This window comes from Arthrobotrys flagrans, assembly GCF_004000055.1.
Source record: "Arthrobotrys flagrans strain CBS H-5679 chromosome Unknown unitig_15, whole genome shotgun sequence".
Classification (NCBI taxonomy): Eukaryota; Fungi; Ascomycota; class Orbiliomycetes; order Orbiliales; family Orbiliaceae; genus Arthrobotrys; species Arthrobotrys flagrans.
In genome coordinates this window covers 1,398,448-1,426,301 of record NW_027137545.1, presented here as the reverse complement: position 1 = coordinate 1,426,301, position 27,854 = coordinate 1,398,448, and the positions used below count along the sequence as shown (strand labels likewise).

The 27,854-nt window shown below is 46.1% G+C and overlaps 6 protein-coding genes across 6 annotated transcripts; 2 read left to right on the top strand and 4 right to left on the bottom strand.

Annotated features, from left to right (window-relative positions):
- Nucleotides 1-2,784: 2,784 nt before the first annotated feature.
- Nucleotides 2,785-5,150, bottom strand: DFL_000356 (uncharacterized protein; the record flags this gene model as incomplete). The annotated part of the gene is made up of 4 exons (XM_067632515.1): nucleotides 2,785-2,823; nucleotides 2,913-2,979; nucleotides 3,068-3,183; nucleotides 3,615-5,150. 4 exons carry the CDS (start codon nucleotides 5,148-5,150, stop codon nucleotides 2,785-2,787), a joined length of 1,758 nt encoding a protein of 585 aa, XP_067494887.1.
- A 684-nt stretch (nucleotides 5,151-5,834) lies between these two features.
- Nucleotides 5,835-6,403, bottom strand: DFL_000355 (uncharacterized protein; the record flags this gene model as incomplete). The annotated part of the gene is made up of 2 exons (XM_067632504.1): nucleotides 5,835-6,325; nucleotides 6,388-6,403. 2 exons carry the CDS (start codon nucleotides 6,401-6,403, stop codon nucleotides 5,835-5,837), a joined length of 507 nt encoding a protein of 168 aa, XP_067494886.1.
- Nucleotides 6,404-11,882: 5,479 nt separating this feature from the next.
- On the bottom strand, nucleotides 11,883-13,408 carry DFL_000354 (uncharacterized protein; the record flags this gene model as incomplete). The annotated part of the gene is made up of 3 exons (XM_067632492.1): nucleotides 11,883-12,555; nucleotides 12,614-12,952; nucleotides 13,005-13,408. The coding sequence occupies 3 exons, from the start codon at nucleotides 13,406-13,408 to the stop codon at nucleotides 11,883-11,885; spliced, it is 1,416 nt and encodes a 471-aa protein (XP_067494885.1).
- A 1,814-nt stretch (nucleotides 13,409-15,222) lies between these two features.
- Nucleotides 15,223-18,415, bottom strand: DFL_000353 (uncharacterized protein; the record flags this gene model as incomplete). The annotated part of the gene is made up of 8 exons (XM_067632480.1): nucleotides 15,223-16,887; nucleotides 16,950-17,375; nucleotides 17,435-17,495; nucleotides 17,546-17,694; nucleotides 17,762-17,949; nucleotides 18,015-18,024; nucleotides 18,181-18,185; nucleotides 18,259-18,415. The coding sequence occupies 8 exons, from the start codon at nucleotides 18,413-18,415 to the stop codon at nucleotides 15,223-15,225; spliced, it is 2,661 nt and encodes an 886-aa protein (XP_067494884.1).
- Nucleotides 18,416-21,957: 3,542 nt separating this feature from the next.
- DFL_000352 (uncharacterized protein) lies at nucleotides 21,958-23,238 on the top strand (the record flags this gene model as incomplete). Its single annotated transcript, XM_067632467.1, has 1 exon — nucleotides 21,958-23,238. The coding sequence occupies one exon, from the start codon at nucleotides 21,958-21,960 to the stop codon at nucleotides 23,236-23,238; it is 1,281 nt and encodes a 426-aa protein (XP_067494883.1).
- A 2,996-nt stretch (nucleotides 23,239-26,234) lies between these two features.
- DFL_000351 (uncharacterized protein) lies at nucleotides 26,235-27,255 on the top strand (the record flags this gene model as incomplete). Its single annotated transcript, XM_067632456.1, has 3 exons — nucleotides 26,235-26,474; nucleotides 26,529-26,667; nucleotides 26,738-27,255. 3 exons carry the CDS (start codon nucleotides 26,235-26,237, stop codon nucleotides 27,253-27,255), a joined length of 897 nt encoding a protein of 298 aa, XP_067494882.1.
- Between the last annotated feature and the right edge of the window lie 599 nt (nucleotides 27,256-27,854).

The following is a 27,854-nucleotide window of genomic DNA, read 5'->3' as shown; positions in this document are numbered from 1 at the left end:
GTCTTTGGAGCATCCCGCGAACGAGATCCAATATTAGTTTTTTTTATACACAATAATGAGGAGATACTTACTGGCCCGATGCTTGGGCTTGCAGGGAATAGGGATCATACGGGCGGTCAGGCCATGGGTGGAGGCGAAACGGAGAACGACCAAGCTTTCGAAAACTAGAAAGAGCACGGAACCGCTCGCAAATGCAAGTCGCTGGCCGACGAATCAAATGCTGAGATGCAAATATAGATGCTTTGCAGCCAACAACCCCGCACTGAGAGAGACAGGGTTTGGCCGGATAGTGGATGGATGCACAGTGGCAAGCAAGCGAGTTTTCAGGCATTTATCGAGGCGAGTTGGGAATATTGTGTGCAAAGAGAGTCTCTCGGATTCGATCGGAGATCAAGAAACTCTGAGTCTAAATTAGAGAGCTGTTGGAAATTGTACACACCTTCGTCCCCCTTGGCTTTCGGGACCTCCTTTTTGTCTACCGCCTTCTTGGGAGGCATCTTTTCGTTTAGCAACAGGGCAATTGATGTTGGTGCCAGGGAGCTAATGCGAGAAGCAAGGGCCTTCGAAAGAGCGCACGGGTTATTACGTGATGATAACTTGATGCAAGCGAGGCAGTGGGTACCGGTATGCGACGAGGTGGTGAGCGTGATGATATTCCTCTTTTGGTGGTCGTGAAGTTGTCGTTCGAACATTCGAGGAGTTGGATTCGAATGTCGAAGGTGATGTTTTGAGAAACAACGCAAAACATACCACATCCGAATTCCTTGAAATCAGACTTTGGGCCTAGCTAATGTCTGGAGTCGCATGTTATCGCTGGCTATTTTCTAGGTTAAGCTCTAGTTCTCGGGGTTAAATTGGACTAAACTATTTAGCAAAGCTCCGATAATATCTAGAATTACTTTAGTTGGATTGATTGGTACTAATAATTTGGTAGTTGGACCGCGCCTGGTGTGGCGCTGTAACCATGATAGGTACTTAAGTATGTGACCACTTCGTGGAAGCTGTCGCGCGAGGCTAGTAAGTATTAAGTCTGTCGAGGTGAACTTCGAATCCACAGAACAACTATAGCTCACCTTTCCATGTTATAAGAATTTAACTACTACCTAACGGCCAACGGGCCGTTCGGCTCCTGGTGACTTTTAGCCAAAGCTTTCTGAAAACTTTAAAGACGGGCTCAGTGGTATACCTTTGCCAAAGTGACGATGTCACGACAAAGCGATCATGATATGCCTTGCATTCAAAAATGAAGTTTCGAAAAAAAAAAAAAAAAAAAAAAATTTGAAAGTGAGAAGATTATGGTCAAGGACTGATTCGAACAGTCAGCTCTGGGTACATAGAAGTAACCGTCCACGGGGAGAGCCCATGTCAGCCCAGCAACTAGTACTCAATCTGGTGATTAGCCAGAGAGTGTCCCAGTGTTTTACCACTTAAACTACGAGGCCTTTGAATTTGATATCTATACCGACTCAGGCTACATTTTAGGGCTACCTGAATACTCGAGCCATGACAGAAGGCCGATTATATTCATATTAAGCTAACGTAGATGCGAACTCAAGACCCTGAAATGCCAAAGTTTATTCGGCATTAATGTTGCTGTAAATCAAATATGGTAGGCTCTTAAAGAGCAAGGGCGTCTGACTTCTATTCCCTTCCATCTTTCCACATCCTCTCCGAGGTTGTAGTTCGAATCTTCCTTCCTTCGCCTTCCTTGACAAACTTTCACATTCCGAGACATATCTGCCCCGAATATATATCTAACAGGACTATGTGGCCCTGAGACTACCGCCGTAAACCACTGACCCCCGTCCGTGAGGAATCCATCTCTAGGGGGCTGGGCTCAAGTCGTCCATCAAAGTCTACTACAAATTCCCCTAGCGCGGAAACTCAATCGAAATGGAGCGAGTCCGGTCATTCTTCAACAACGTCATTGACATGCGATCACAGCTTGGGAATGAAGCAAATGAGAATATCCTTACTTCATTCATGGCTGGCCGTCGTCTGCGATTTACCGGTGACGGTAACGACGAGCGTGATCATGATCGCAGCACTAGACCTTTCGAGCCAGAGGAATCGAATACTACTATGGCGAACCTAGTTATTGGGACTCTGAGGCAGCTGAGAATTATAAATGTAAAATGTATTGCAACCGTGTTTTCATGGCGCCTGTATGGGATACGTGAACGCAAATGCTGCTTTGGGATACTGTAGCTTACCATTGGCTGGCATCGGTAGCGTTTGGCTTTTCAAGTCTAAACTTGACAAGGCCGCCTCGAATTGCTCAGAGGATTGTAACACAGTTTTGGGTGGATCTTGGTAAATTCTCCTTTTTTAACAAAAAAACGGCCAGCCTTAACAGTGTTTCTTTTTCTATTTCTTCCCCAAAAATTTCTGAAATTGGTGCTTACGTTTGTAAATGCAGGCGTCTGCTATCCGGTGTTCTTTTGTTGTCAACCTCGACGGCCATGTTAGCTCACTGGAAGTCTTCTCGGATGGCTCCACACCCAGATAATACCTCCCGTGTTATCTTCACGTTTCTCCCCCATTCGGCCGTTTCGCAAAAGTTTACCGTACCAGAAAATACATCTATACATTTGTGCCATTCAGTTCTTCGGTTGGGCATGCTTCTACGGCATATTAATGAACATGGTCACAATCCTCTGGGACGTCGGGTACAATTTTAGGCGACACGACAACCACGCTATATCGGCGCATATATCTCGCATTACCGGTGGCCTTGCAACTCTGGTGGGGGAAGGAGTTGGTGGGGGCTACGTTTTGCTTTGTCTACTCGTCGATAGATGGGGTCGGAAACGGCTTTTTCTGCTGGCAAATACGTTTCTATTAGCTAGTGTTATCATCCTCGCGGCACTTTGGGAGCGTATTCCTTTATTTGGGAAGATGGCATTGCTTACTTTCACGCTTATGTTATTGGTTGCTGGGCCGATCGGTTGTAGATACATCTTTACAGCTGAAGTTTTCCTACGGACATATCGAGTTTAGGGCTTTATGATTACAGATGTTGTCGGCAGTTTTAGAGCCATGGTTGGAATCGCATGGTAGTTCTTACCAGGTCAAAAACTCAGAACCCGTGGACGGCTTTTCAGGCGATTCGAATTTTATGGTGTTGCTTGGCCGGATTTGTGGTTCCTGGGTTCCTAGCGGGGTTCGGAATGGTTGAAACTGCTAGAAAAGAGGTTGGAGTTATTGAAGGGGAGGTTTATGGGGACTGGGGGAGGTGGGACGGTAGAAGGAGGATGAGGCCTGAGCAGGAGGGCATGGAAGTTGATTGGGTCTTTGGCTGGTGTTACTTTGGGACACGGGAAGCCTGTCAGGTAGTATTGGTGTTTTGATAAATGCGGTTGCTTTTGGCTCTAGAGCTTCGTTTCTTTAGAGCCGTAACGTTAGCGTCCCGGGTTACAACGGTCACTTTTTGAGAGTTTTTATGCTAATGGCAGGTATACGAATCAATTCCTTAATATGCTTTGATGGTTCCGATATCGTAAGATTGCGATGTGTCTTCCATATGATAAAAAACGACGGTACTTTAACAGGGGATCTTGTATTCCCGGGTATCATCTCCCCAAGCTCGCTACTGCGCCAAACATCATTCCTACAAGCCCTTCGAGTCCCTTCCCATCTTGAGCAGTACTACCTGGTCGACTTGAGGAACTTCCAGCTGCGTTCCCTGCGTTAACCCCACGGATAACGCAATCTCTGAGTCCGTTTCTGACTTTATCTCTGCCATCCCTCAGGTTCTTCGCTGCAAGTCCGCCCTTAGCCATTATTTCTCGAACTCTGGGATCTAGATTCGATGCTAGAGTTCTGAAGAAGTGGGTTGTAAGAGACGGAGTGTCCAAGGAAGAGAGAAGTGGGGTTAGAAGGGTTTCTTGGGTCCCCTTCTTGTTCGCTGAAGAAGGTCCACCCGATTCCGTTATTTCATCTTCTGAATCCTCGTCCGAAGGATCTACATTATTTGCATTATCTGACAATCCGGACGCTGGGTCGAATGCAGGGGTTGAGAAGGTTAGTTGTGATGGGTTTGTAGAAATGTTCGCGGGGATTGATTGTAAGATTTTCTCGAGAGCTACGATATTTGCCGCTCTAGTAGAGACCTCGGTTAATGTTCTGTCGAGAGTGGAGAGGGTTGTTAAGCTTCGACTGATAGACGCAAGGGAGGTTGTGAGTTGGGATTGGAGGTAGGAAGTTATGGTGGATGTTAGGAGACTTGTTGGAGATTTGGCATTTGATGCTGAAGCGGAACCTGTGCCTGGGGTATATGATGTCGGGGAGAGGATGTGGAGGACTAGGATTGCGGCTGTAGCCCGGGGACGGGTTTCCGAGGTTGTTGGCTCTTTGTCCGTGCTCGCGGAGAGAGCGGAAGATGACGACGACGAGGAAGCAAAGCTGAATTCTTTGATTGTTTGTTGGGCTCGGGCTTTGATCGTTCGGTCCGCTGGGGTTATGACTGTATTTAGGAGTGTCTTCATCACATCTAGAGTTTCTAGACCGGGAGCCTCGCCGGTGGCATTGGAGTACATTCGTCGCAGTTCGACGATGGTATATGCCGCGCGTATCAGCGCCTTTGGATCTTCCTTTCGCGGTCTCCGAGGTCCTTTAGGATCATCTGTCGTCCCCGTGGGAATAGCTTCCGACAATTGAACCTCCAATTGTCGTCCGAGTAGGAGACATCGCGTACATCCTCTTAGTAAACGTGTTGTTCGTGCTAGGTTCTCGACGACGGTATTCAATGGCTTCGTAACATCATGACGGTCCAAGACTTCTCGAGAGAGACGTGTATATGATGCGGATAACTGGGTAAGTTGTTCACGAATACTGTCGACTAACAGCTTGGAGTTATCCCGTGAGACTTTGGCGTGTGTCAGGAGGGGTTCGGCGGATGATGTGGTTAGAGTGTGAATATGTGTATCGATCTCCTGAAGGTCGAAGAGCACACGCGATAGAGGGGTGCTTAGATCTAATGTCGTATCCGAGAGATTGTTCGTAGCGTGTATGAGAGTATTTGCGAACGAGTAGGGCGAGAATTCGGAGTCGAGGAAGATGTCGAAGTCTATGTATGATGGGGCAGCTTTGTTCTCGAGAGCATTGTTATCGTCGTCTGGGGCGGTGACCTCCACTGTGGGGTCGTCCATTGTGACTATTTGAGCATTGGCTGCCAGTCGCCGGCAACTTGGGCTAGCCGGAGCTGTTTGAAGCTCGGGATCGTGGGTTTTGAGGTGGTGGAGCGGTGGTTGGAGGAGGTGAGGTCGGGAGAGGTGTCGCGAAGCGGGCTTAAGCGAAGAACCGCCTGCCCTCTATATGCCCAGCGCCAACCCCTCTACTCGGTTGGATTGCAGGTTACTTCACAGGTAAAAGTTTTGTATTCATAGGGCTAGGCAAAAGACAATAAATCGGAATTTGTATTTCAAAAGCTACTCCGTATCTTCTTAGGTATCTCAATTCGATCTAAAGGGGCCATGTACACAAAACACCGTAACTCCAACGAAGATAAGTTTTATGCGACCGAGATAGCCCTTCTCATGGCATAGAATTTTCTATGCCTGATGATGCTTCATCACTAATGGAGAGCCTGCCGAGAGGGTCCTTCTGGGCGTTCAAGACAGCTTCGTGCATTGGGTATTCTAGCCGCCGACTCCGAGTAGCTTGACATACGGCGAAAATGCTCCCGGAGAACGTCTATATAGTCAGCTGTTTGATTTTTTTTGTATATCTTCTGAGCGTCGGTATTGTCGGATCGGTATATAGCTCTACATCCACCCGATGACGTCATATTCAGGTTGCCGTTCCGATCCAGGCTTCAGGCCTAGTCTCGAGCTTCAGACTCCAAGTCCACCAAAAGCTCTATCGAGCTCTTCGCCGGGACTCGTAACCTGGTTTGTGTATCCATCCGGTACAGGAACTCCGGGTACTTTGGGCTCAGACATCGATAACGATGCGGCAGCCCCACCGGTGACCGGCGTGCCAGCCTTTTTCGTAGGCTCCAACATTACAACTCCCGTATCCAACCAACCCGGAGCTACCCTCCTCTTCTCCATTAATTCTCGTTCCTCAATACTCTTCACCCATTTCTCGATCTCCTCTTTTGCGGTCTTGGCTTCATTCGTTAAATGCGCCGCTAGATTTCCGCAGTCGATGATTAGTTGGTCGGGGGAGATGCTGGATTGGCCTGACGGCGATACGATTTGGCTGGATGATGGGGGGGGGAGGGAAACTGGAAGAGAGACGTAATCGTATGGGAGGGTTATGGAGGTGGGGAGGCCGGCGAACGGTGAGACGGTGAGTGGAATTTGGGCGAGCAGTTTGTGAGCTGTAGTTACAACGCGATAACGTTAGTAGGTAAGCTTGAAGATATAAAACTAAAGGTATTACCGTTATGATCGTGCATCCTGTGGGCGATTTTGCTCTCTAGAAGAGAGGGAAGCTTAACGGCCGCGAAGGGGTGGGAAGATGGAGATCAGGCCGTTGGCCGCATCTTCATCATCCCGGTCGAGTTTGTGGTAATTTTTCCATTCAACACATTTTAAAGGCAGCCGCACAATCGAAGCGACGGTGCCAGCCAGCTCGGGCCTCAAAAATTATATCTAAAGCTCGTTCTTGGAATATGAGCCAATTGCTCGCTTTGTGTATGTGTGCAAATAAATCTATATGTGTGATGCCGCTTTCGTTCTTTGGGAGGAATTCGTGAATTGCTTTGCCGTAGTTAATCTCACAAACCCGCTCCGGTTGAATATCCGAACTCGGAATTTGTTGGAATAGCTTATAAGACGCCAGGGCAACTTTAGATATACAGTCAAGATTTCTATGTATACGAGCTGGAAGATATCGCGACAGTTTGGGAAAGGCCTGAAACCTACCGTTAAAAGGAGAACAACCAGCAGAGACGATTACAGGTCAGGAGGAACACCAGTCCACTATTGATGACAAATCGAGCGCAAGGCGATTTCGGCAGAGCGAGAGATGCCTTTAAAAATTAAGAGATCGGTTTGCTCTAAGAATATAAGAGATGGTGGCGTGACGAAGATAAAGTATGAGGATCCAGTCTAGGCGATCACAGCAAGACTGAGGCTAGCGGGTCTTATGGAAAGTTGATAAATGAATTTAAGAACAGAGTTTGTGGGATTTTGAATTAATAAAGTCGCACGGACTATTCGAGCGGTTACGAGGCTGTATTAAAGCCATTCTACCTCCTTAGATACCCTAGAATTTGCTTAATAACCCTTGAATGATTATTCCGAGGAAATTTAAGCGGATCTGGTTTAGATCGTTCTTTAGGAAGTAACAGGTGCTAATTACCCAAGTAGGTGCTGGGAGTTAGGGTTGATCTTCCTCCGGGAAGCTTCAAATCTATATTTAGATACTACAAAAAAGACATTTAAGATGGATCCGAGCAGTTCGACCACCTCGGTTATCCAACAAAGTCCCGAAAGAAAGATTTTTGCATACATTGACGACCTCGACAAGTATGCGTCACCATATACTGAGGAGGAATTCAAGAATAATCTTTTTGGACCTCCGAAAAAGAGTACCTGCCCTGTGTTGAAGGTTCCACGGCTGGTTTATGGAGATAGCGTCATTCTACTGGACCGGGAACATAAGCTACAGTACCATGCTCGGCGTACAGTAAGAAACGCCGGAGACAAAACGGCCCACGCAGCTCTCGTTAAGGTAAGATATAGGTGACCCTCACTTGTCAATATAAACTCTGACACAATTATCCTTAGTATAACGCCTGGATACTCAATATTAATTACGAGCGCTAAAATGTAACGTAACGCAAGTGTGGGAGTAAAACCTTATCTATATATAAGAACGTCGATACTTGCGAAAATCGTCAACTCAGTTGCAACCGTCTAAATTTGTAAGATACCACGGTCTAGTTAAAACATGAAAGGCTGATGTTGATTTAAGAGAAATATTTAGTTCTACCTGGTACCCGAAATTAATTCTACAAGCAAATTGCGTTATGATTTTAATAATTTACAGTCATGTCAATGTCATCTGGCTACTTCGACGGAGTTTCAGCAACACACCAAAGTATCAAAATACCACATCCACCCTCTTAACCTCTTGTTACCTTAGCGACCTGCCCCGAAGCTTTCCACGTAGAACTGGATTGATTAGGGTACTGAATTACTGGAGCTGGTAAACCGGGATTTAATCCGTCCACTAAGAGTGAACAAGCTTGAGCCTTCAGATTCCCGGAGGCACTTACATGCTTGAATATTTTATCCGCCAAACAAATTAATTGCGCGGAAATTTCCGTGTAACCTTGAGAAACATTACTGGGAGGCCTGTCTGTACCTATTTCGAAGCCTTCGACGATATTAGCACCCTGGGGAGTATCAGTAGCCCAGAAAGTGCACTTTTATAACTGGAGTCGGCTTGGAAGCCACGTTTGACAAAATTATTTTGGCTATGTATCCTTGTTTTCCCGTAATATCTAGGCGATTTCTGCTGCCCAAGATAGAGATACCATATCATGCAGTCATGGTATCTTAAACCGGAATGGGTAATATACGATCCGTTCGACGAATTATGGAGTTTCGAACCCTCGTCCTTGCTTGGAGGTAATTAGCCGACACGGGTTACACAGGCCCACAATCCGATCCAACATCAGCCTTTAGCGAGGTCTGCAGCTCTGATGACTTGGTTAAGACACCGGTACCACATAACTATGGATTTTGCATTATATAATGTAGGGCTATGAATTATAAGTTTCAGCTCGATAGCAATGAGGTTCGCATCAAACTTTAACCATTATGCTTTAATAAATCTTCAGAGTGAATACCTGACCTCCGACGAGTATTTCTGATAGCAATGACAGTGAAGTTCGGGATATTGTTTATAATTGGAGTTATACTCAAAGCGGCGTCAGCTCAAATAACTCCAGCCCCGTCACAAACTCTATGGGGTCAAGTACGATCGAATATTCACTAATATACACTCGATATTTGCTAACTTGTGGCCATAATAGTGCGGTGGTATCGCTTGGACCGGGCCCACGACATGTAGTCCCTACTATAGCGATACTCCAATCAAGTGCACTACCTACAACCCTTACTACGCACAATGTATACCTGATGCTGATGAACCGACTACAACTCCTGCTCCGACTACTACTACCACTTTTCGCGACTGCATGCCCGTGCTGGCATGTACTACTTCACGTACGTCTAGCATTCCAACCCCGGAAGGTGCCTTTGTGTGAATTCTTCTAACTACTTGGATTCGGATCCCATATATAGGCTGTACCTGTGGAGACAGGGTGTTGACAAGTTGTGTTAGTTATAACGCTTGCGCTAGTACTACCACAACCCCGTTCCGTCCGACCTTCCCCGTTTGCGAATGTACAACATCACCAACTAGTTCCCGCTGCACGACAACTTCGACATGTTCGCCATATTTAGGTATGTATCCATGTGCCAATATCTACCAAAGTTTAATTTTTGAGTCATTAATGTCTAATATGAAATAGACTGCTGCGGATACACACAAACCGCATGTGCCAATTATTGTATTGGACAGCCTCCTCCAACTACTGTACCATATCCGATATCATCCTGCAGTCGCACAACTTGCGCGCCCACTTCGACAACATGTGTTAGTAGTTTATCCACCTGCAGCACCTTTCCAGGTAAGCTTATCCGGATTTTTGACACTCAATATAAATCAATAGGCTGAAATATTAAATTTCCTTAGTTTGCTGTGGAATGAGCCAAGTTAAATGCACCAGCTACTGTGAGGGAACTACTCCACCGCCAATCCAGAGCCCAACAACAATGGTATGCGCATGTCCGATGCCAACTACAACTACGACAGATACCTGTTCGTCAACCGCTAGAACTTGCACGACATATGCTGGTTAGATCACACATGTCTTAAAATCTTTTATTCCGAGCCTAAACTAACTACCTTGCACATTGCTAGCGTGCTGCGGCAGGACTTCCACCGCTTGCGTAAACTTTTGCGGAAGTAGCTATCCCGGCACGATCCCTTACACCAAATATACCTGTACTTGTCCGCCCACGAGTAGCTGTACAAAAACGAGTAGTTGCTACGATGTACCTCGTAAGTTTTGATTATATTATCTCACATTGAATTTCGTTTCGCGTTTTAATGATCCACGCGCAATACCTCCAGTATGCTGCGGACGCTTGACGAGCACTTGCAATACGTGGTGTAGCGGTACGACGCCGCCACCTACCCTTACCACGACTTCTTTGTTCTGTACATGTCCGCCAAATACAACAACAACAATCAGAGTCACGACCCCTACAGCAATAGTGAGGAGAGTTCATACAGTTCGGCAAAAGAGAGCTCCGAAAGGCAAACCATATGGGAAAGCAAGTGCTTAAAAGCACTCTGCACATCTATCAGGTGTAGGATATCTGACCCACGTCAATCAGACATCTAAAAATAAATAAATACTCCAAGGACAATTGAACGAGAATATCGCGGACCAGAAATACTATCTCGTTTCGGTGTTCTAGGCAGGTGTAAAATAACACATAAACAACGCATTAATCAATTTTACCCAGAAAGCACCCAACCCCGTGAATGTAAACACTCTCGGGCCCTCACGGATGTCCTCCTCAAAAATTACCACTATTAAAGCAGGAAAATAAAAGCACGAGTCGGCCACACGTTCATTGATGTCGCGCAGCCCCGAATGCCTAGCCGCATCCTGCGCCTGAAACCGCCCTTGCGACGTCAAGCTTCCGCCAAGACACGCGAAGTTTCCAGGCCAAAATAAGCAAAAAAACATTCCCATAGCCAGACGTTCCGTGCAACATATCTGCTTCATGACCAGGACGAGCGAGTAATTCAGATGGTCGAGAAGCAACCTTACCATCCGCCGAAAATTCATTGCGTTAAGGTTTACAAACTTTTTTTTAATATATGAGAAACCAAAGGAAACAAAAATTATGACGTAGGATTCCTAATGATACTGCAGCAGTCGCAAATGTGTTTCGCAAGAGAAACATTTTCACAGGGAAGTTCCATGGAGGTTTTCTTTTAGGGATAATCAGGAGGCAAAAGTTATGAGCAGAAAAAAAAAAGTTGGTATCATTCGGCTTCAGAAATATACAGGAGTCGAGACAGAATGCGAAAATAAACCGGTTCCATCCCCTACGAATAAGAGATTTAATTAAACAAAAAGTATGGCTTTCTTCCAAAGTAGGGTTTTTTTCGTGACATCCAACCCAAAGAACATGCTTTTGGATAGGTAATGATGTTGTAGATGGCAACCTTCTTCCCAGCACTTGCACTCCCTGTCTGCTCGTAGAATCCCCAAGTATCCCAAGTTATATCCCCTTAACAAAATAAAAAAGTGTAAAAGTTTGAAAGAAAGAAAGAAAGAAAAAAGGGGCCATGGGGTATTGTGCCCGTAGGTATCCGTCCTAAATAAGTCAAAGAAAAACTCCGAATCGATGCAAAGAAATCCAAACAAATGTCGAAAGAAACATTCGAAAGAAATGAAAGTGTTATCGTAAAGAAATGCTATAAGAAAAAAAAACATCTTTTTCGAGATAGAAAATTTCGACTATGGAAATCTAGGCATCGGCTGGTATCGTAGAGTTCGAGGCACCTACTTCCTGGATTCGCTGGCGTCGTCCGCCAGCACCAGTCCGTTGATTTCGGTTGCCTCCTTGGGCTGGACGTCTTTGCCCGTTCTGTCTATTTTGTCCGTTCCTTGCAGGTGTTCGACCTAAAAAAAATAAATGAAAAAACAAATGAAAATGAGTTACTTATCTTTTTAAAAAGTGATACTTGTTGGGAGAGAAGGAGAACGTTGGAGTTTGGGAGAGTGAAAGAAAGTGAAAAGAGAAGGAGAAAAGGAGAGAATTAGTGTTCTGGAAGGCTTAATTACGGCCCTTGCGGAAACCGTTGCGGCCTCTTGTGTGACCGCCTCTGCTAGCGCCACCACGTCCACCACGACGACCTCCATTCCCGCCGGACGGTTTGGTGCCAGTAACTGGCGGTGTCGTGGGGTTTGTGGGGGCAGCAGCATTAGATGATTGTACAACTGGAGCGTTTGTCTGCGAAGGGGCGCTTTGTTCTGTGGGTGTAGGGTCTGTTGTAGGGTCGGATTGAAGTTGAGGATTACCATTGTTACCACCGTTGTTGCCACCGTTATTACCTCCGTTGTTTCCGCCGTTATTACCTCCGTTGTTTCCGCCGTTATTGCCTCCGTTGTTCCCGCCGTTATTGCCTCCGTTGTTTCCGCCGTTATTGCCTCCGTTGTTCTGGCCATTGTTGCCTCCGTTGTTGCCTCCGTTGTTGCCTCCGTTGTTGCCTCCGTTGTTGCCTCCGTTGTTTCCACCTGCACCACCGACAGTGAACTTGACACAGTCGTCCTGAGCGCCTCGCTGGGCGACAGGCATGAGCACCGGCTGATGGTTGGAAGCGGAGTTCATTGTGCAGCATCGGTAGTTACCAGCAGGAAGGCCGCCAGTAACGGTAGCCTGGAGACGACCCTGGTTGTTACCAGCATCATTGATACCCTTGAAGAAGGCGAAGACACTTGGGTCCGGTCTGCCGCAATGTTAAGAATATATTCTTAATATATAATGAACGGATGGGTTCCACTTACGGGTTGTTTGGGTTCAAATTGTTACCCAAGTTCTGGCAGGTAATATGACAGTGGCCGATAATGTTACCATTTCCAGCCAGCTTCTGTGGAGCGGCGTAGTATGTTTCCTGGGCATTAGTGAAAGCACCAGCTTGGAGGTTGTTGACTTGAACTTGGACAGTAAAGTCTGTATCGGCAGGAAGGTTATCGTTGTGCCTGGGGGAGATGAAGATGGACGAGATCATGTTGCCCGCACTGGGGATTTCACCCATGACAATACCGTTACAACTACCTCCTCGGTTTTGCTGGCCATTGGTTAATGTCTTGCCTGTGCAAAAGTTGATGAAGTTGGCTGGGTCACTATTAAGAGCGTCAGCAAGGATTGAACGACGGGGAGGAAGTCTAAACATACGTAGCGGATTCGACTTGGCCCTCTGTGATTTCACCCTGCTGCCCAGTAGATTGAGAGGCAGTTTGGACATTAGCAGGATTTAAGGCCAGAGCATTGTTACCGCCGTTATTGCCGCCATTGTTGCCTCCGTTATTGCCGCCATTGTTGCCTCCGTTATTGCCGCCATTGTTGCCTCCATTATTTCCACCATTGTTGCCTCCGTTGTTGCCGCCATTGTTGCCTCCATTGTTTCCACCGTTGTTCCCGTTGTTTCCACCACCGAACCTGTTGTTGTTTTGACGAGCTTCGATAATATGGCGAGCCTCTAGATAATTGTGGATACCCGAAGGTATTATGCTAGCCTGAGCAATACTGGAGAAACCAGCAGCCAGTACTAGAAGAGACGAAACGTCCTTGACATACATATTGACTTGAAATATATCGAGAAAGGGCTATCAAAGCTCTGTTAAAAACAAATTAAGCAGATTAAAAGAAAGGACGAGATCTACTCGGGGGAGCGGAAAGGGAAGAAAGCCAGTAACTTCTTGTCGAAAGAAGAGAAAAGAACGGAAAGTGTGATCACGATCGACGTGATCTCGACCGGCGAGCGAAATTACAAGGAAAGGAACGGTTTACGCTGAGCGAATTGCTTGGTAGAAGGGAAGAGTAGAAGGAAAGAAAACATATCGAAACGCCCAAGACAGGTCCTTATATGTCTCTTGGTTTCCGGCGGTGCACGGGTACCTTGCATTTCAATTGACCGTTAGTTGCCTGCAGCTTGCTGCTGGCTGCGTTGCATACATCCTAGTCTAACGAGGCCTGTTCCCTGTCCAGGGCTGTTTATCCCGCGGAGACGGAGTTTGGAATACTGCTACAGAATGTTTCTGCAGACTATGAATCGAATCTTTTGTTATCGACTGTGTGCAGAGGAAATTGGCTTGTGTTCAGAGTGTGAAACGTTGGAGGCTCCAGGCAAGGATCTGCTGGGATACCCGTCCGGTGCGGTTGTCATCCTGACGTTGTCTGTGCCATCAGTCCGTCAGGGGACCTCGAATGGTGAACGCCGGATGGCCGGTTTCTTCGCTTATTCCTCCTTTTGATATTGACGTCCAGTCTTGACCGTTTTTCGCAGCTGCCGTGAGGCTGGTTGTGCACTAGTCTCGTCGTGCAGAAACATAGCTGCCATCAGCCTAGAAGATCTTTAATTTGTTCTTCACAGCCCAAAGTTCGACGAAACACGACTGGAACTTGTTTCTTGGCGCCTAGTGTCTTGTTCCGACAAGGGTATGGGGCAGGGCTGTGCACAATTGGCCTAAATCGGCGGGCAGATGCACAAGCGAGCATGGCGCCGAAGGTAGGGGTCTCGATCTGAAGCGAAACTTGTTTACACCCGTGTCTGAAGCTTTCCCTGCCAAAACGCTTGCAGCTTCGGAGTGTAGCATTGGGGGATGCCTTCGATCAATCAGCTATTACTTCTACTCGCATCTTATATTTACCGAGAAACGATAATATATCGACGGCATGTAGATTCCGAGATCCTGGGGTAGTACCCGGCAGATAAATTCCGACTAAACGGAGAATAAACACCTAGATTCTTCAAATTAGTAATAGTAGAACTCTGCAGTTTCACCTGGGCGGGTTGTTCCATGCGAGAAAAACGGTTAATCGGCACTTCTTTGGCAAGCTTGGTTTTTTTTTTTTTTTTTTCTTGTGATAAAACAATGGAAATGTTAGATCGTATCGCATTGAATGCAGGTCCCAGGAACCAGATTGGCTGTGCGTGCATTTGCATTTACAGATGGCAATCAAATTTCGGATCGGAATTTGCACTGGATTCGCGGATTCATTGCAAAGAGACAACAGCTTAATATAGATTCGATTTGATAGCTTGCTTCAAATATCTTGAGGATTGCGATCGTCCCGCATGATCGCACCTTTAATTCGCTTTCAACATGCTTTCGTGTACCCCGATTCGTGACGGGCAGCTAACGTACAATTCGAGATGATGATATTTCGAGTTTATGCAGCGTCAGCGGACGACTTGTGGAAGCCAGCCCTCGAAACACGATTGAGAATGTTTCCTAAGCACGGTCAAAGTCGTTGGGGATTTGGAGGGTCGGCCAGACAGTCAGTTTATTTTTGGTTTTCCTTGAACCGTTGAATTATACTAATTTATGCATTTCGTTTCGACAGCTTTCTAACAACTGCCGTTCCGATATTGAAGAGCGAACGAACTGTTTCACGCCACTTTGTTTCGAAAAAACTTCCCCACACCTGTCATCACCATCCCGAACTTCGCATCCTCACTCTTCCCTGCCGCCACCCCGCTCGTTCCATCTCGAATCCATTTTGGCAACTTGCCCCAAATGTTATCCCGACTAAACCTCTTATCTAACAAGAGAATGACAGCATAATCGTTTCGGTGGCGTATCGCTCTCCCAATGCTTTGATTCACGGCCCGCATACATGCATTTTCGTAGTAATCTTGCGCAGCAGCTTTCGCTGTTTGTTGTAGTTTAGCCGCATCTTGGTTAGTGCCTTCAGTGACAGCATTTTGGCTGCGTGCGACCATCGACTGTTCCACAAACTCCATTTTTGCTTTCCACTCTGCGCTGTGGATGTTGGGAAATGGTAGACCGACCATGATTACTCCTCGGCCAAGGTTGTCTGAAAAGTTGATACCTTCAGACATCTTGCCACCGACAACGCTGAGTAACAAAGCTCCCTTCCCTTCATCAACGGCTTTCGCATAGTCTCTCAGTATATCTTCGACGCTACTACTTCCTTTAGCTTCCCTGAAAACAACCTTCCTCGATTGTAAGTTTTCGTAGACGCTCGGAGCTCCTTTTGGTCCCTTCTCTTCCCAAACCTTAACCACAGTCTCCAAATATGCGTAACTCGGGAAGAACACGACAACTCCATGTGGAATAACTTTACACAAGTTGAAAATTGTCTTTCCGAGCTCTGTTATCAACTTCGGTTCTTTCCGTTTCTCGAACGTGAATTCGAATTCTTGATTCGTAACCCCCGTCGGTACTGTCATCGCTAGCATGTTATCTTTCGGTATCACATGACCGCAGGAGACCATTCGAAGCCTCTCAGGAGGCAAATACGGAAAGAGATGGTTGACATAATCCGACATCGGTTCCATGGTACCACCAGCTAGGACGACCGCTCGCGCGTCTTCGACAAGATCCTTAAAGTGATGGGTGGGATCTAAGAGCATGTATCGTAATCCCACTGCGGATCGAAGATCTTTGGCGCCTGCGTCATCGATTGAACCATAAAATACTTTCCCCTCCCGCTCGGGGTTTGTCAATGCGAGAAGAAATGCGTATACGTGGCTCAGTACCGGAAGTCCGCCCGAAGTAGCGACTCTCTTAGCCTTTGCGGGGGGAAATTTTTGCTTCTTAGCTTGATCCGCAAGTTTCTCGTTCTCTTGAAACATAGTATAACCTTCAACCTTTCGGGCTAATTTGCTCTCTTCTAGATATTTTCCAAGTTTCAAGATCTGGATTTGGTCGATCCCTTTAAGTCGAAGCAAATCTCCTTGCGTTACAGTGCCCTCCGGGATTTTTGGTGGGATCTTCGGATCAATAGCATTAGGCTGAATAGAGAACTTGTTCTCGAGCCATGTCTTTAGAGCGTTTACTAGACGATGGCATTGAGCAACGTAAACTCTGTTTCCACCTTTTAACTTCTTGCCAAATTTCAGGATATAGGCTGCGAGATTGTCTGCGCATTTTGTAAGCTGGGATAGCGATATTGATACCGAGTGAATGTTTGAGACGGCGTCCATGAGGTTATGAGCTTCATCGATGATTATGACGTGGCCCTTCACACTGATGTTTAGTGCTTCGCGAGAGGACTTTTGAAGCAGGAGAGGGTATGGTAGAGTAATTATCTGTATAAATCACCTGTTAGATGGTATTTTCATAATCAGACGGCGACAAAGCGACAACTAACTTCCGTAGGCTTGATTGCTTCACGAGACGCATAGTATCCGCATATCTTCAACTTTTCTCCGACAACACGAAGGTCTTCAATATCTTTGATATCTGCCAGTGCCAAATCTCGGAACTCTCGATGTAAGACGTTTCGCTGGTTGTCGGCTTTGGATAACAAGAATGGACACTTATTCTCTGCCGACTTTGACTGCTGTAAATCCAGACAACGCTCGTTAACTGTATTTGCAGAAACCGATGGAGTATTGACTTTGTCGTTTATGCAAAGAAGTTTGCGAGATCCGAGAGATAGGTGTTTTACTACCTCCTCAGACTTTCCCTCGTTTTCTTCGAGTGGGTCATCGTCATAAGTTGGAGGTAGGTGCACCCGTCGTAGTTCGGCCGTGAATTGTGACAGTTGGGAGTGGGTTCTTGAGCAATAGAATATCTGGTCCCGTGGTTAGAATACGAGAGTTAAAACGAAGGCAAACCCGTACCAGGATATACCTTTATCTCATCCGGTACTTCTTCCTCTTCTTCTTTCGAATTGAGAGGACCGTACCCCGCCCTGGCCGCGGTTAGAACCAGCCTTTCAACTTGGAAAATGGGGGAATATACTTCTTCATCAATTCTATAGTTTCTTTCGAAAGTCCGGCGAATGCGGGGTCATTCTTATCTCCACCATCGTCATCACTGTGGTAATCGTCTAGCTCAAATTGTGCTTCCAGAGTCTCGGAGTCTTCTGCTTTCCGACCCCCATCGGGTTTCTATGCGAACCTTGTTGGCACCTCATCGACGATAAGGCAAGTGGGAGTAAATATTTTATTTTTATACCTGTCTCTTCACCCCAAACATTCGAACCTGCTGCTGTTCGTTCATCTTTCGCATATATCGTTCCCGTTCTCTCCTTTCTTTCTCCCGAATCTTCTGGAGCCTCGTTTCCATTTCTCTTCGAGAACGAAGGGCGTTTTCTCTCTTTTCTTTGCGAGCATGAGCTAGCACCCAAGCAGGGGCTTTGCTATCTAGGTTCCATTATTCAGCGATCAAAGGACTTGGTTAGTGGAAGAAGCTACGGTCAATATCATACCATCGACCTCCTGTTCTAATTCGTCATTAAGCTTCCGCCTTTTATGTTCTCGGAGCCAGGTTAAAGAACCACATATTAAGCTTAATGATTTGCCCTTGTAATTATTCGTATAAGCTTCCATATGCCACTAAGTTTCACCCTTGGATTCTCAATTGACATATTATACCGTTCCTAAAACTTCTATATCAGGAAAAGCCTTCCAATTGAGAAAAAAATAAGAATTAAGCTAAGGAACGGCTCTCACCTGTGGGTGACTCGAATATACCAACAGAACCATCCTCAAGAACCTCATATAATGCGTTCATGAAGTCGAGTTGGATTGAGTAAGGAGTGTATGGATGGTGGAAGTCCCGCTGAGGAGCTGTGTCAGCTACAGGGTTTCCTCGTACGTCGTCCGCCATATTGCGAGATGTGGAGTGTATGTTGTTCGACCGCCGTACTGGTTTTCTGAAGTCGTCAAGCTGGCGGCCGTCTACCACGCGACGCGACTGTCAGCAAGTCACATGATCGGACTGATGTTTGCCAATATGTCAAACATGCAACACCAACACACTTCACAGCAATTGCAGCTGCGATGTTCCTGGACGTCAATCCTCAGTTAGCTCTCCACCTCATCAACATCATCACGTTTTCGGCTTCAGAAAGCGACATCCAGCTCGCAAACTTGATTATTGTTCAATCTGCTTCCGATTATTATCCTCAACGCTCCGAACCTCCAATGGATACTAGAAAAGTTTTCCTCAGTATGCGGTCCGCAAAAGATCAAAAAGCTGAGTTTGTTGAATTGTGCGCAATATTCTCCATTAAGCGTTTCATGGATCCGCAAAATTGCTCACCTTACGGAGCTCAATATTCGGAAAGGAGGAGTTTCTTTGTTGGATATTGAAGTGCTTCTCTGCAACCTTTCACATGGGTTGTCATCGTTACATGTCACGTGGACTTCGTGGAATGAATCGGATACATTTCTAGCAAGAGTGCCTTCAAAAACCACTCCGTGAGACTAAGGAAACTTTACTTGCATAATTGGAGGGACCGAAATACCTGTTACGAACCCCCAATATGTGCCGACAAAAGCAGCGACAGTTTGGACTTGAAAACGACATCAAAGTTTCCATCGCTAGAACATTTGGGTATTGAAGTCTGTAAGCCCAAGCCATGGACCTCCGGGCCCCCGATGGTAAGTTATTCGAAATTCAAAAAGTTTTCGTAGTTGATTGTCATGTTTTATTTACGATTTCAACCTTTCGCAACTTTGAATTCATCACAATATATATATATTCTTTTTCATCAATTCTCGAGCCGTACTAATCCACAACTAACATATCTAAACGCCGGATAGTTCACACCATTGAAATCTATTTGTTTGTTGAATCTTGAATCGTTTCTACTACAGAAGCAGACTTTTGGACCCTCTCTTCGTGAAGAGGAAAAAAAAATCATGAAGAGAGATCTAGATCTGTTCGCCCCCCCTCCTCTTACGAAGATGATATAGTGACTTCTGATATGGTTGACACCATAAGGGACCGGCTTAGCTGGATGGTATTTCCTTACAGAGATGCAAAGCCAGATGGAAGAAATTCGACGGAGATGAGCCTGCAAGCCGTCATAATGCCGATTCGTGGCCCCCGAACTACAGATCGGCAACAATACCGGGCCTACCTTCGGCATTGTACGAATCCATTCTCTTTCGATCTCTCACCCGAGAAGATGGGGGTTCTATGTTATTGGCAGCCAAAAGTCTGGGAGTTTCATAAGGTGGGTCTACTTTCCAGACACGATTAGATTAACGATGGACTCTTGTTATACCCTTCTCGAGGGCTTGTCCACTCTATTTACTTAAACTCGCGGGCCCATGCTATGATCATGGACCTTTAATTCCAATGGACTTTTACTCACCAAGATTTATGTGTTTGAATTCAATTGAAGTCTAGACGTCAACGTGCATAGACATTATTCATCTCGTAAACCAAATACTACAGAACTCAGAGTACCGTCTAAATATTTCTAGAATTTTGGATTAAGGCCGGATTCGAGAATCAAATTCCGATGTTTCCCCGTTGAGACTAAGTATTGGAACAGCATCCGGGCTCAAACTCACTTGAAACGTCTTTGTAATCCAGGCTATGACAGGGTTGTGCTCAGGACCCTTAAGCGATACAATCAGAGGCTGCCAGCGCACCAAAGCCCTAATATGCAGCCTGACGTTCATGAAATGCATGACTGAATAAAAGTTTTCCCTACTTTGCCGAAGTGGAAAAATATTACTCTTGAGGATAAAAATTTTTTTAAATCCAGATCCTCGAGATAAGGGAAACAATCAGATGACTGTTTGCTTAAAAGTTTGTCGATGCCGATGTCTAGCATTGAATCCTAGGGAAAAGACCCTCAGTGAGCTTCGATTTGAGGCTATGGCCGTTGGGGAAATGGGTCGTGAAACAATCAACGTCGCGGCAACACACCCACTCCATGTACCGAACGGCACGGCATCTAAGCCCATCGGGTGGGCGCCAACAAACACAGAACCCGTCTCATTTTGCCACCAACTGCTATCAACTGTTCATGTGGATGAGGCACGTATCGACGTGTACGACCGTTGACTTCCCAAACTAGAAGTGTGATTGATCAATTGATCACGCTGGCCTGAAGGTTCCCGTCTGGTCCACAAGGGTCCCCATACGACCAAAAAATTTTTTTAAAAAAATGCAGCCAGTGAAAACTGTGGAAAAGAATTTTAGTGAAAAGAACGAGAAAAAAAAAATAAAAAAATTTGCAATGTCCAGGGCTGTTTTCAGGCATGGAAGCATTCCGCCCGGCGATTCGCCATCGCAGAGGGTGGAAACCTATGATGACATTGCATCGTGAATTCGACCCTGAGGGCTTCGAACCCTGGTCCGCCCTCCTCTTTATACAACACACAGAATGTATTCGCTGGCGACCAACCACCCTGCCCTTTCGAAAGCCAGGCGTGACGTTGAACGGTAAACACTCAAACATGTCAAGCTGTGACAGCTATCCGTAATTGGGGAGGCAAAACACCTGAAGCATTGATGCTTCTCCGTGAATTAAAGAATTGAAATTGGAAATTGGAAAGCGGGGTTTTGTGAAATGGTGATTCTACTTTTTCTCGACTGGCCTCATCACGGTATTCACAGAAGCTTGAGCTTTACTCGCATGAACGAACATGTGGCATATCTCAGGCTTGCCTATTGTTAGTTAGCTTTGCCGCAAAAACCAGAAAATCAACTTTGCTTTGCTTGCTTCTTTCTCGCTGACCCAGCAATTGAACAGCGAATGAACCGTTAAACGACCAGGCTGAATGACTGGAACGCAGGCCCCCCCTCTTTCTTTTTTCCTCCCGAGTATACCCGCGAGAGCAGGTCTCGAATTGCGTGTCATGTTTGTTAGATCCTTCTTGTTCTTCCTTTTTTTAACATTTTTTTATTTCATTTTTCCTTGCGCATGTAGGACAGAGCGAGCATTGTTGGCGGCGGGGCTTCTGGCTTGAAACACAGCCTTATAGAGCAACTTTAAGATCTATATAGGCTGCGCATACCCCAACGTCGTCTCCACCTACAAAGACGCCAACAAATTCTAACGACCTGCCGGAAAAGTGCCTATCAAACTGGATTTGATACCTTCGAGCTAACACTAGTACTAGCTTGAGCTCTTGCAGATAATATTTTTTCCACAATCCAAAAGACTAGAATTGTTATAACTTTGCGTTAAATCACCCATCCACTCATCAATTCATAGAGATCAAGCTTCTAAACGACAATTGACTCTCAGATCCCCATCGCCATCCCATCAAACCGGAATCACTATCAATTCCCCCCCGCAAGACTGGTTTATATCCCGAGATCAGAGAGTTGCTGTGCTGGCATCCAAGCTAAACCCTGTTTATCGCCTGAGACAAAGTCCAACAAGAACAACGCGACGATCCCACATGTCTGCTGGTACCCCTCCAACTCAAAAGCGACGGCTCCCCGCCTCGCCGTCTCTGTCCCCTGGATTCTTCCAACCAAAACCTCAAATTCTCTCCTGGGGCCCTTCTAGAGCGAACGGTGTACCGCGCCCGCAATCCCCTCAAGAGTCCTTCCTCACTGCCCCATTTGGTTACCCTTCCCCGAATACGATGTCCCCGACCTCACCGCTTTCATTTTCACCGCACCTGCGGCACCTCTCCCCAGCTCCTAGCAGCGGTGTTTCTTCAGTTAAATCTATGAGTGAACACGAAAGCTCCGACGAAGAGGTCCTTCCCCCTACAACTCAAAATCTCAAGGTCCATCTACCAGACCCAGAATCAGAATCGGAAACCGAAGGAAACGATGGCGTAGACATAGATATTGACCTCATGGATCCCACTACTATCCCATTGGACCTTAAGTCCGATACCGCTTCTCTTTTCTCAGAACGTATCTTCTCGCCCTCTAGCCAGAAGAAGTCAGCCATAATCACAATCGAAGAATTACCAGCTCTCCCAATGTCACCCGCCCTTAGTCGTACATACTCCTCCCAATCGGCTGCATCCAGCATTAGCGCTGCTACTGCAGGCCATGTCAGCTGGCAGGACTCTGGCATCGAAGTTATCCAAGGAGAATATTCTTCCTGCGCTTCTGACTCAGAATTGGACGATACGACCGACGACCCACAAACCGAGGATGACGATGACTTTGAGTGGAACGTCGATGTGTGTTCTAGCAGCTACCCAACTGACGATTTCCTACTCGGAGGCTTCCTGGGCCTTAGCACCGGCGGTACCAATGCCGCAATGATGGGAATTGGCATGGCCTTCCCGAAGGCAATCGACAGATCTTTCAACACCAACGTTTCAGCTCGTCCCGCTACTCCATTCACTCCAAGAAAAACCAGAGGTTATGCAACCATTGCTACTCCTTCCGTTTTTACCCAAAACCTGGAGAAGGCTGCCCCAACTGGCAGTGCCAATAGCACTCTTAAGCGCCGCAGCCTTAATACCCCAAACACCAAGAAGAGAAGACGCATCTATTCCCTCTTCGACGATAAAGATGGCGAGGGCGACGACGAAAGCGACGAAGCAGAAAGCTCCGCTAGTCCTGCCAAGCGGGTCAAGGGTAGGATGAACATTGACTCCGTCTTGAACGGTGGAGCCTTCAACCTGCAGCAGCAGCACGCGAATCCCAGGCGAGGCAGCCTGAGTCAGATGTTTGGTGTGTTTCTCGGCGACGATATGGACGTTGACCTTTGAACGAATAAAATTCACTTTTGTCTCGTTTTATTGTACGTTGATGATTAAATGGGCTTGTCTGGGGTTACATTGGATATCCTTGTTTGATTTGTTTCCTGTCAATTTTGATAGAGCTAGATACCATTTTGTCTGTCGCTTTTTCCCTATTATCTATCAAACGTACAGATAGATCTTCTTCTATTCTTCCGTTTTTGTTTCTTACGTACTTTCCCAAGGGGACACGATATCATCATGGCGTTTTCTGAATCACTTTTTCCAAAGCATATATCATAGCTAGCTTACATTCCACTTTTTTCACTTTTTTGATTAATCATGCATCCAATCTCCTGCGTTTTGTGGCCACATTTACATATTTCCTAAACGTCTTCTGTGCATTATTCCTTCTTCCTGCATATCCAGCAAATCCATACATACAACTGCATTTGCCTAATCGACTTGCTCAAATTGAAATCTTTTCCGTGGTCATGCATTCGAATCTTGTTTCCTTTTTCTCCCTTCTTCTTTTCCGTCTTCCTTTTTTCTGTTATCTGCAACCCTAATTATAGGTGCGTAATGCTTCTAAACGATCTTTCGATCTGTACGGACACGCTGTATTTACATGGGGATGTTATCTCTACTGCTGCATATATGTGTAATTCAATCACACACACTCCACTAATTTTTACGAAATGTTTTTATTCCACACTTAAGCTCAAGTGATTACATGATTGTGGACTTTTGTGAAATGAAGAATGGAAGTTATTTATGTTTGGTGGCCTTTTTTAGGGTGGCGGCTAATGGTACGCTCGTAGCCGCTTAGTGCTCGGGCTCGCTATTAATATTGCGTGATCGATTTGCAAGGTAGATTTGGTCTATGGAGAACTCGAATTTTGGCTTGTGTAAAACTTGTTCTGTTCCGTGAGCCTTGGTATATAGTTAGTCCCGAAATAGAATCTAGTATTTGAAATATGTGAAAGCTATAGCGATATATCATATCGTACGAATTGTATCCAAGTTGAAACCTTTCCTCCATGCTTGGATTCGTTCGTGCTTGAGCCACCGAAATTACTGTGCCACACGCGATACAAAAAGTTGTGTCCCCGAGCTTGTGCTAATTCGCCACGGCACTTGATGAAAAATATCTGATCTGGTGTGGCTTTTGCGATAGTACTAGCATCTAAACCTCTCGGGTATTGCGTCGGAATGCTGCCTTTGACCTGGTCTCGATCCCAGCCGTGAGCCTAGACCTAGCAATCCAGAAGGCTTAGGAACCGTTTCCATCTCCTAATATGTGGGCAAACAAAAGTTTCTGCTGTGCTATGCGTTACTCTAGCGCCCACGGGGCAGTGAATTAGGACCGGGAATCTAATACCTAGTGGTGGTCTCGCCCTGCGGTGGTAGTGTTTGCACTGTCCTACGATATAGCAGAACTAGTGCTGCGAACGAAGTTTCTTAAAGTGAAGGATCTGATCTAGCAAAGCTTGTGTCGAGTGCAGACGGAGGCAGCATAGCTACGCAGGCCAGCTAGTTGCCTAGCATAGCTATATTCCTACAACGAAACTGCCAGCACTGCTAAATCTAACATTCGCACACTGTGCCGTCGATACCGGCAATTGCAAACAAAACGCAAAACAACAGGCACATTAAGTCCTTAATTAGCCTTCAAAAATCCTCAGCCATACCCAGAAACACTCCGATAGGACCAGCGTCCACAACCCAAGTGGTATCCCCAAACGCAAACCTCATCGCCCCCCACCATAACGTCCCACAAGGCATCGCATGCGGTATTACAAGCCAGACGGAGCTATACAGCTGCCCTGCTGGCCCGAAAATGTTTCTTTCAGCGGTGTATACGTAAACCTAAATTTTTGTCTGACGCCCGACTGCGACTTTTTGTTCTGCGTTGAACTGTCGTACCATGTGACCACCCGTTGACAGGGTGTAGGGCTGTTGGTGGGAGAGCTCCGATGAGATGACCTTTTTTGCGGAGGCGTAGACTTAGGATTCGGGATTGCAGTTTTTGGAATAATGGAATTGGATGCGGGTGAAGGCTCGGGCCGTTCAGATGGCTTACGCGGCTTGGTGTGTCCGGCCTAGAGTAGGTTTAAATGTTTTACGGGTCACGATATTCGGGTAGGCATACTACGTCTGAAATCCAAGAAATAATTTTGAGTCACACGTGGCTTCCTGTAAACGCAATTTCCCCTCACTATCCCTTCCTAGACCGAATCATATAGTTTTGGTATCGCATCTTAAAGGAGAGAGGCCTTGAGGTGTACATGAGTACTCTGGATGTAGTGTAATGTCTTCTGGTGAGCTCGTGTTAGGATCTTCAGAGATATGCATATATAGCGGCTCAAAACTGCAAAGTCAATTCAAAAATATGTAATAAGGGCAAAGGAATCCTATTATATCGTAACCCGAAGCTCACTTACACGAAAATGTCGAAGGCCATTCGGACTGCTCCGCAAAATGTGTTGTGTGTGCAGTTCCGTGTTTCCCGATTGGGTAGTCTGACAAGGGTGGATCGCGAAGGCTTGGCGTCTACGAACCTTCCAAACATTTGCAACACCAATGTCCAAATCAGTGAAGGATTGGAGCGTGGGTCCACCACTGCTAGCTGGACCCCTGTCTCGCCACAGAGATCAAACTGCCGAATGAGCCGTGGTTGTTTACTAAGACACCGATGCTGCAGAAAGCTTAAGCTCCACAATATCTTCCACAAGACAAAGTCGAATGCGGGGTTTGCGGGGACAAGAAACAAAGATGCTACCCAAACTTAACAGAGCCGAGGCATTCGGATATTGCAAAAGGTAAAAATGAAGGGAAACTAAGTTCATTGTCACCTTATTTTGGCGTCTACGAGTGTGGAGGGACGGCTTAAATCAATCGGCCGTCCCAGCGCGTTCAGTATTAAAATGCGGGATGGAATCCGGGGAAATACTTGACTTTTTTTGAATTCTTCACCTTTGCGCCGTTCTTCAATTCGCCTTCTTTAAGCCCAGTCTATTTTCAATATGGCGTCTGCAGCGGTTCTTCCAACCCCGGTCAACGGCACTTCCGTTGTTGTTGAAGACAGACCAAAGATGGAACAAGGACAGGCCGTTAAAATGCCAACTATCGCAGATATCGGTCCTCCAAAATTTGACGACCCGTACAAGGCGCGAGAGTACTACAAAGGCCGACTTACCCTTGCATTCCGAATCTTCGCGAAATATGGATTTGATGAAGGTGTTGCTGGACATATTACCTTCAGGGTATGTCTTGTTCACTATGTTTCAATGGAACTACGAGGGCTAAATGATTTATAGGATCCTGTTGACCCAACATCGTTTTGGGTTAATCCCTTCGGTGTCGCATGGCCAACTTTGACAGCCGAAGATCTTATTCTTGTCAACAAAGAAGGAAAGGTCGTCGACGGCGGTAAAGTCCGTCTCCTCAATGCGGCCGGTACGATACACCCACCTTTCAAATCTAAACCTCCTGTGCTTGGACTAACAATCAAACTTCCTCACAACAGCATACATGATCCACCATGCCGTTCACGAAGCCCGCCCTGACGTCATGTGCGTCGCTCACTCACACTCTCTCTACGGCCGTGCATTCTGCGCGCTCGGAAGAAATCTTGATATCATAACCCAAGATTCCTGCGCCTTTTACAACGATATCGCTCTCTACAATCAATTCAAGGGTACCGTCCTCGCCGCCGAAGAAGGTCGACAAATTGCTTCCGCTTTAGGATCTCGAAAGGCCGCGTTGCTCCAAAACCACGGCCTTTTAACTTGCGGAAAGACCATCGAAAGTACAATCTTTTGGTTTATGAGTTTGGAAAAGAGTTGTCATGCACAATTGTTGGCAGACGCTGCTGCCGCTGGAAGAGGAGGTGCTACGGTCAAGATTGATGACGATGATGCCTTGGAGACCTATAAGACTGTTGGTACGGAGATGGCCGGGTGGTTTAGTGCGAAGCCTGTCTTTGATATTATGGAATTGGAGAGCAGGGATGGATCCTTGTATGGGAATTATTTGAAGAAGTGATCGTGAGGCCTTTTTTCCTGCTGGGTGGGTGTTTGGGTTTGGATAACTGGGATTTGTATTCTATCGTATATGGTATTTGTGTATATCAGATTGCAGCAGCTATTGAGAAATGTAATGAGCATTATTGGACCAAATCTTCTCTCTTTCGCTTGGCTACTAAAGTTTATGGAGTGCTAGAAATGTGATGCGGAGTATGTCTCGTAAATGAAACTTCCCCAGATGTGGATCCTGGAATTCGAATACGAGGATACGAAAGGGCCTTGCTGGGATTCGGCTCAAATCGGTTAGATTTGTACGACCCCAGCCCTTAAATCCCACCGCCAGATGTTGCATTTTCGTAGTGATAGTATATTTATCAGAACTACGTAGATTTACATGTATAGGGAAACTATGTTGGATATCAATAGATTCGTATCATGGGGATTTTTATTTTATAATCTCACAAGTCTACAATATATTTCTAATCCGAGTGCTTTGGTAATTACAAATTCAACAACAGAAATCCCAAGGTTTAGATCCGCATCGAGCTGATATCGATAGCTGTTTGTCGACGGGTATATTTCGGCGCAATACGCATGGCCACCTTAAAGGGTCCTAAT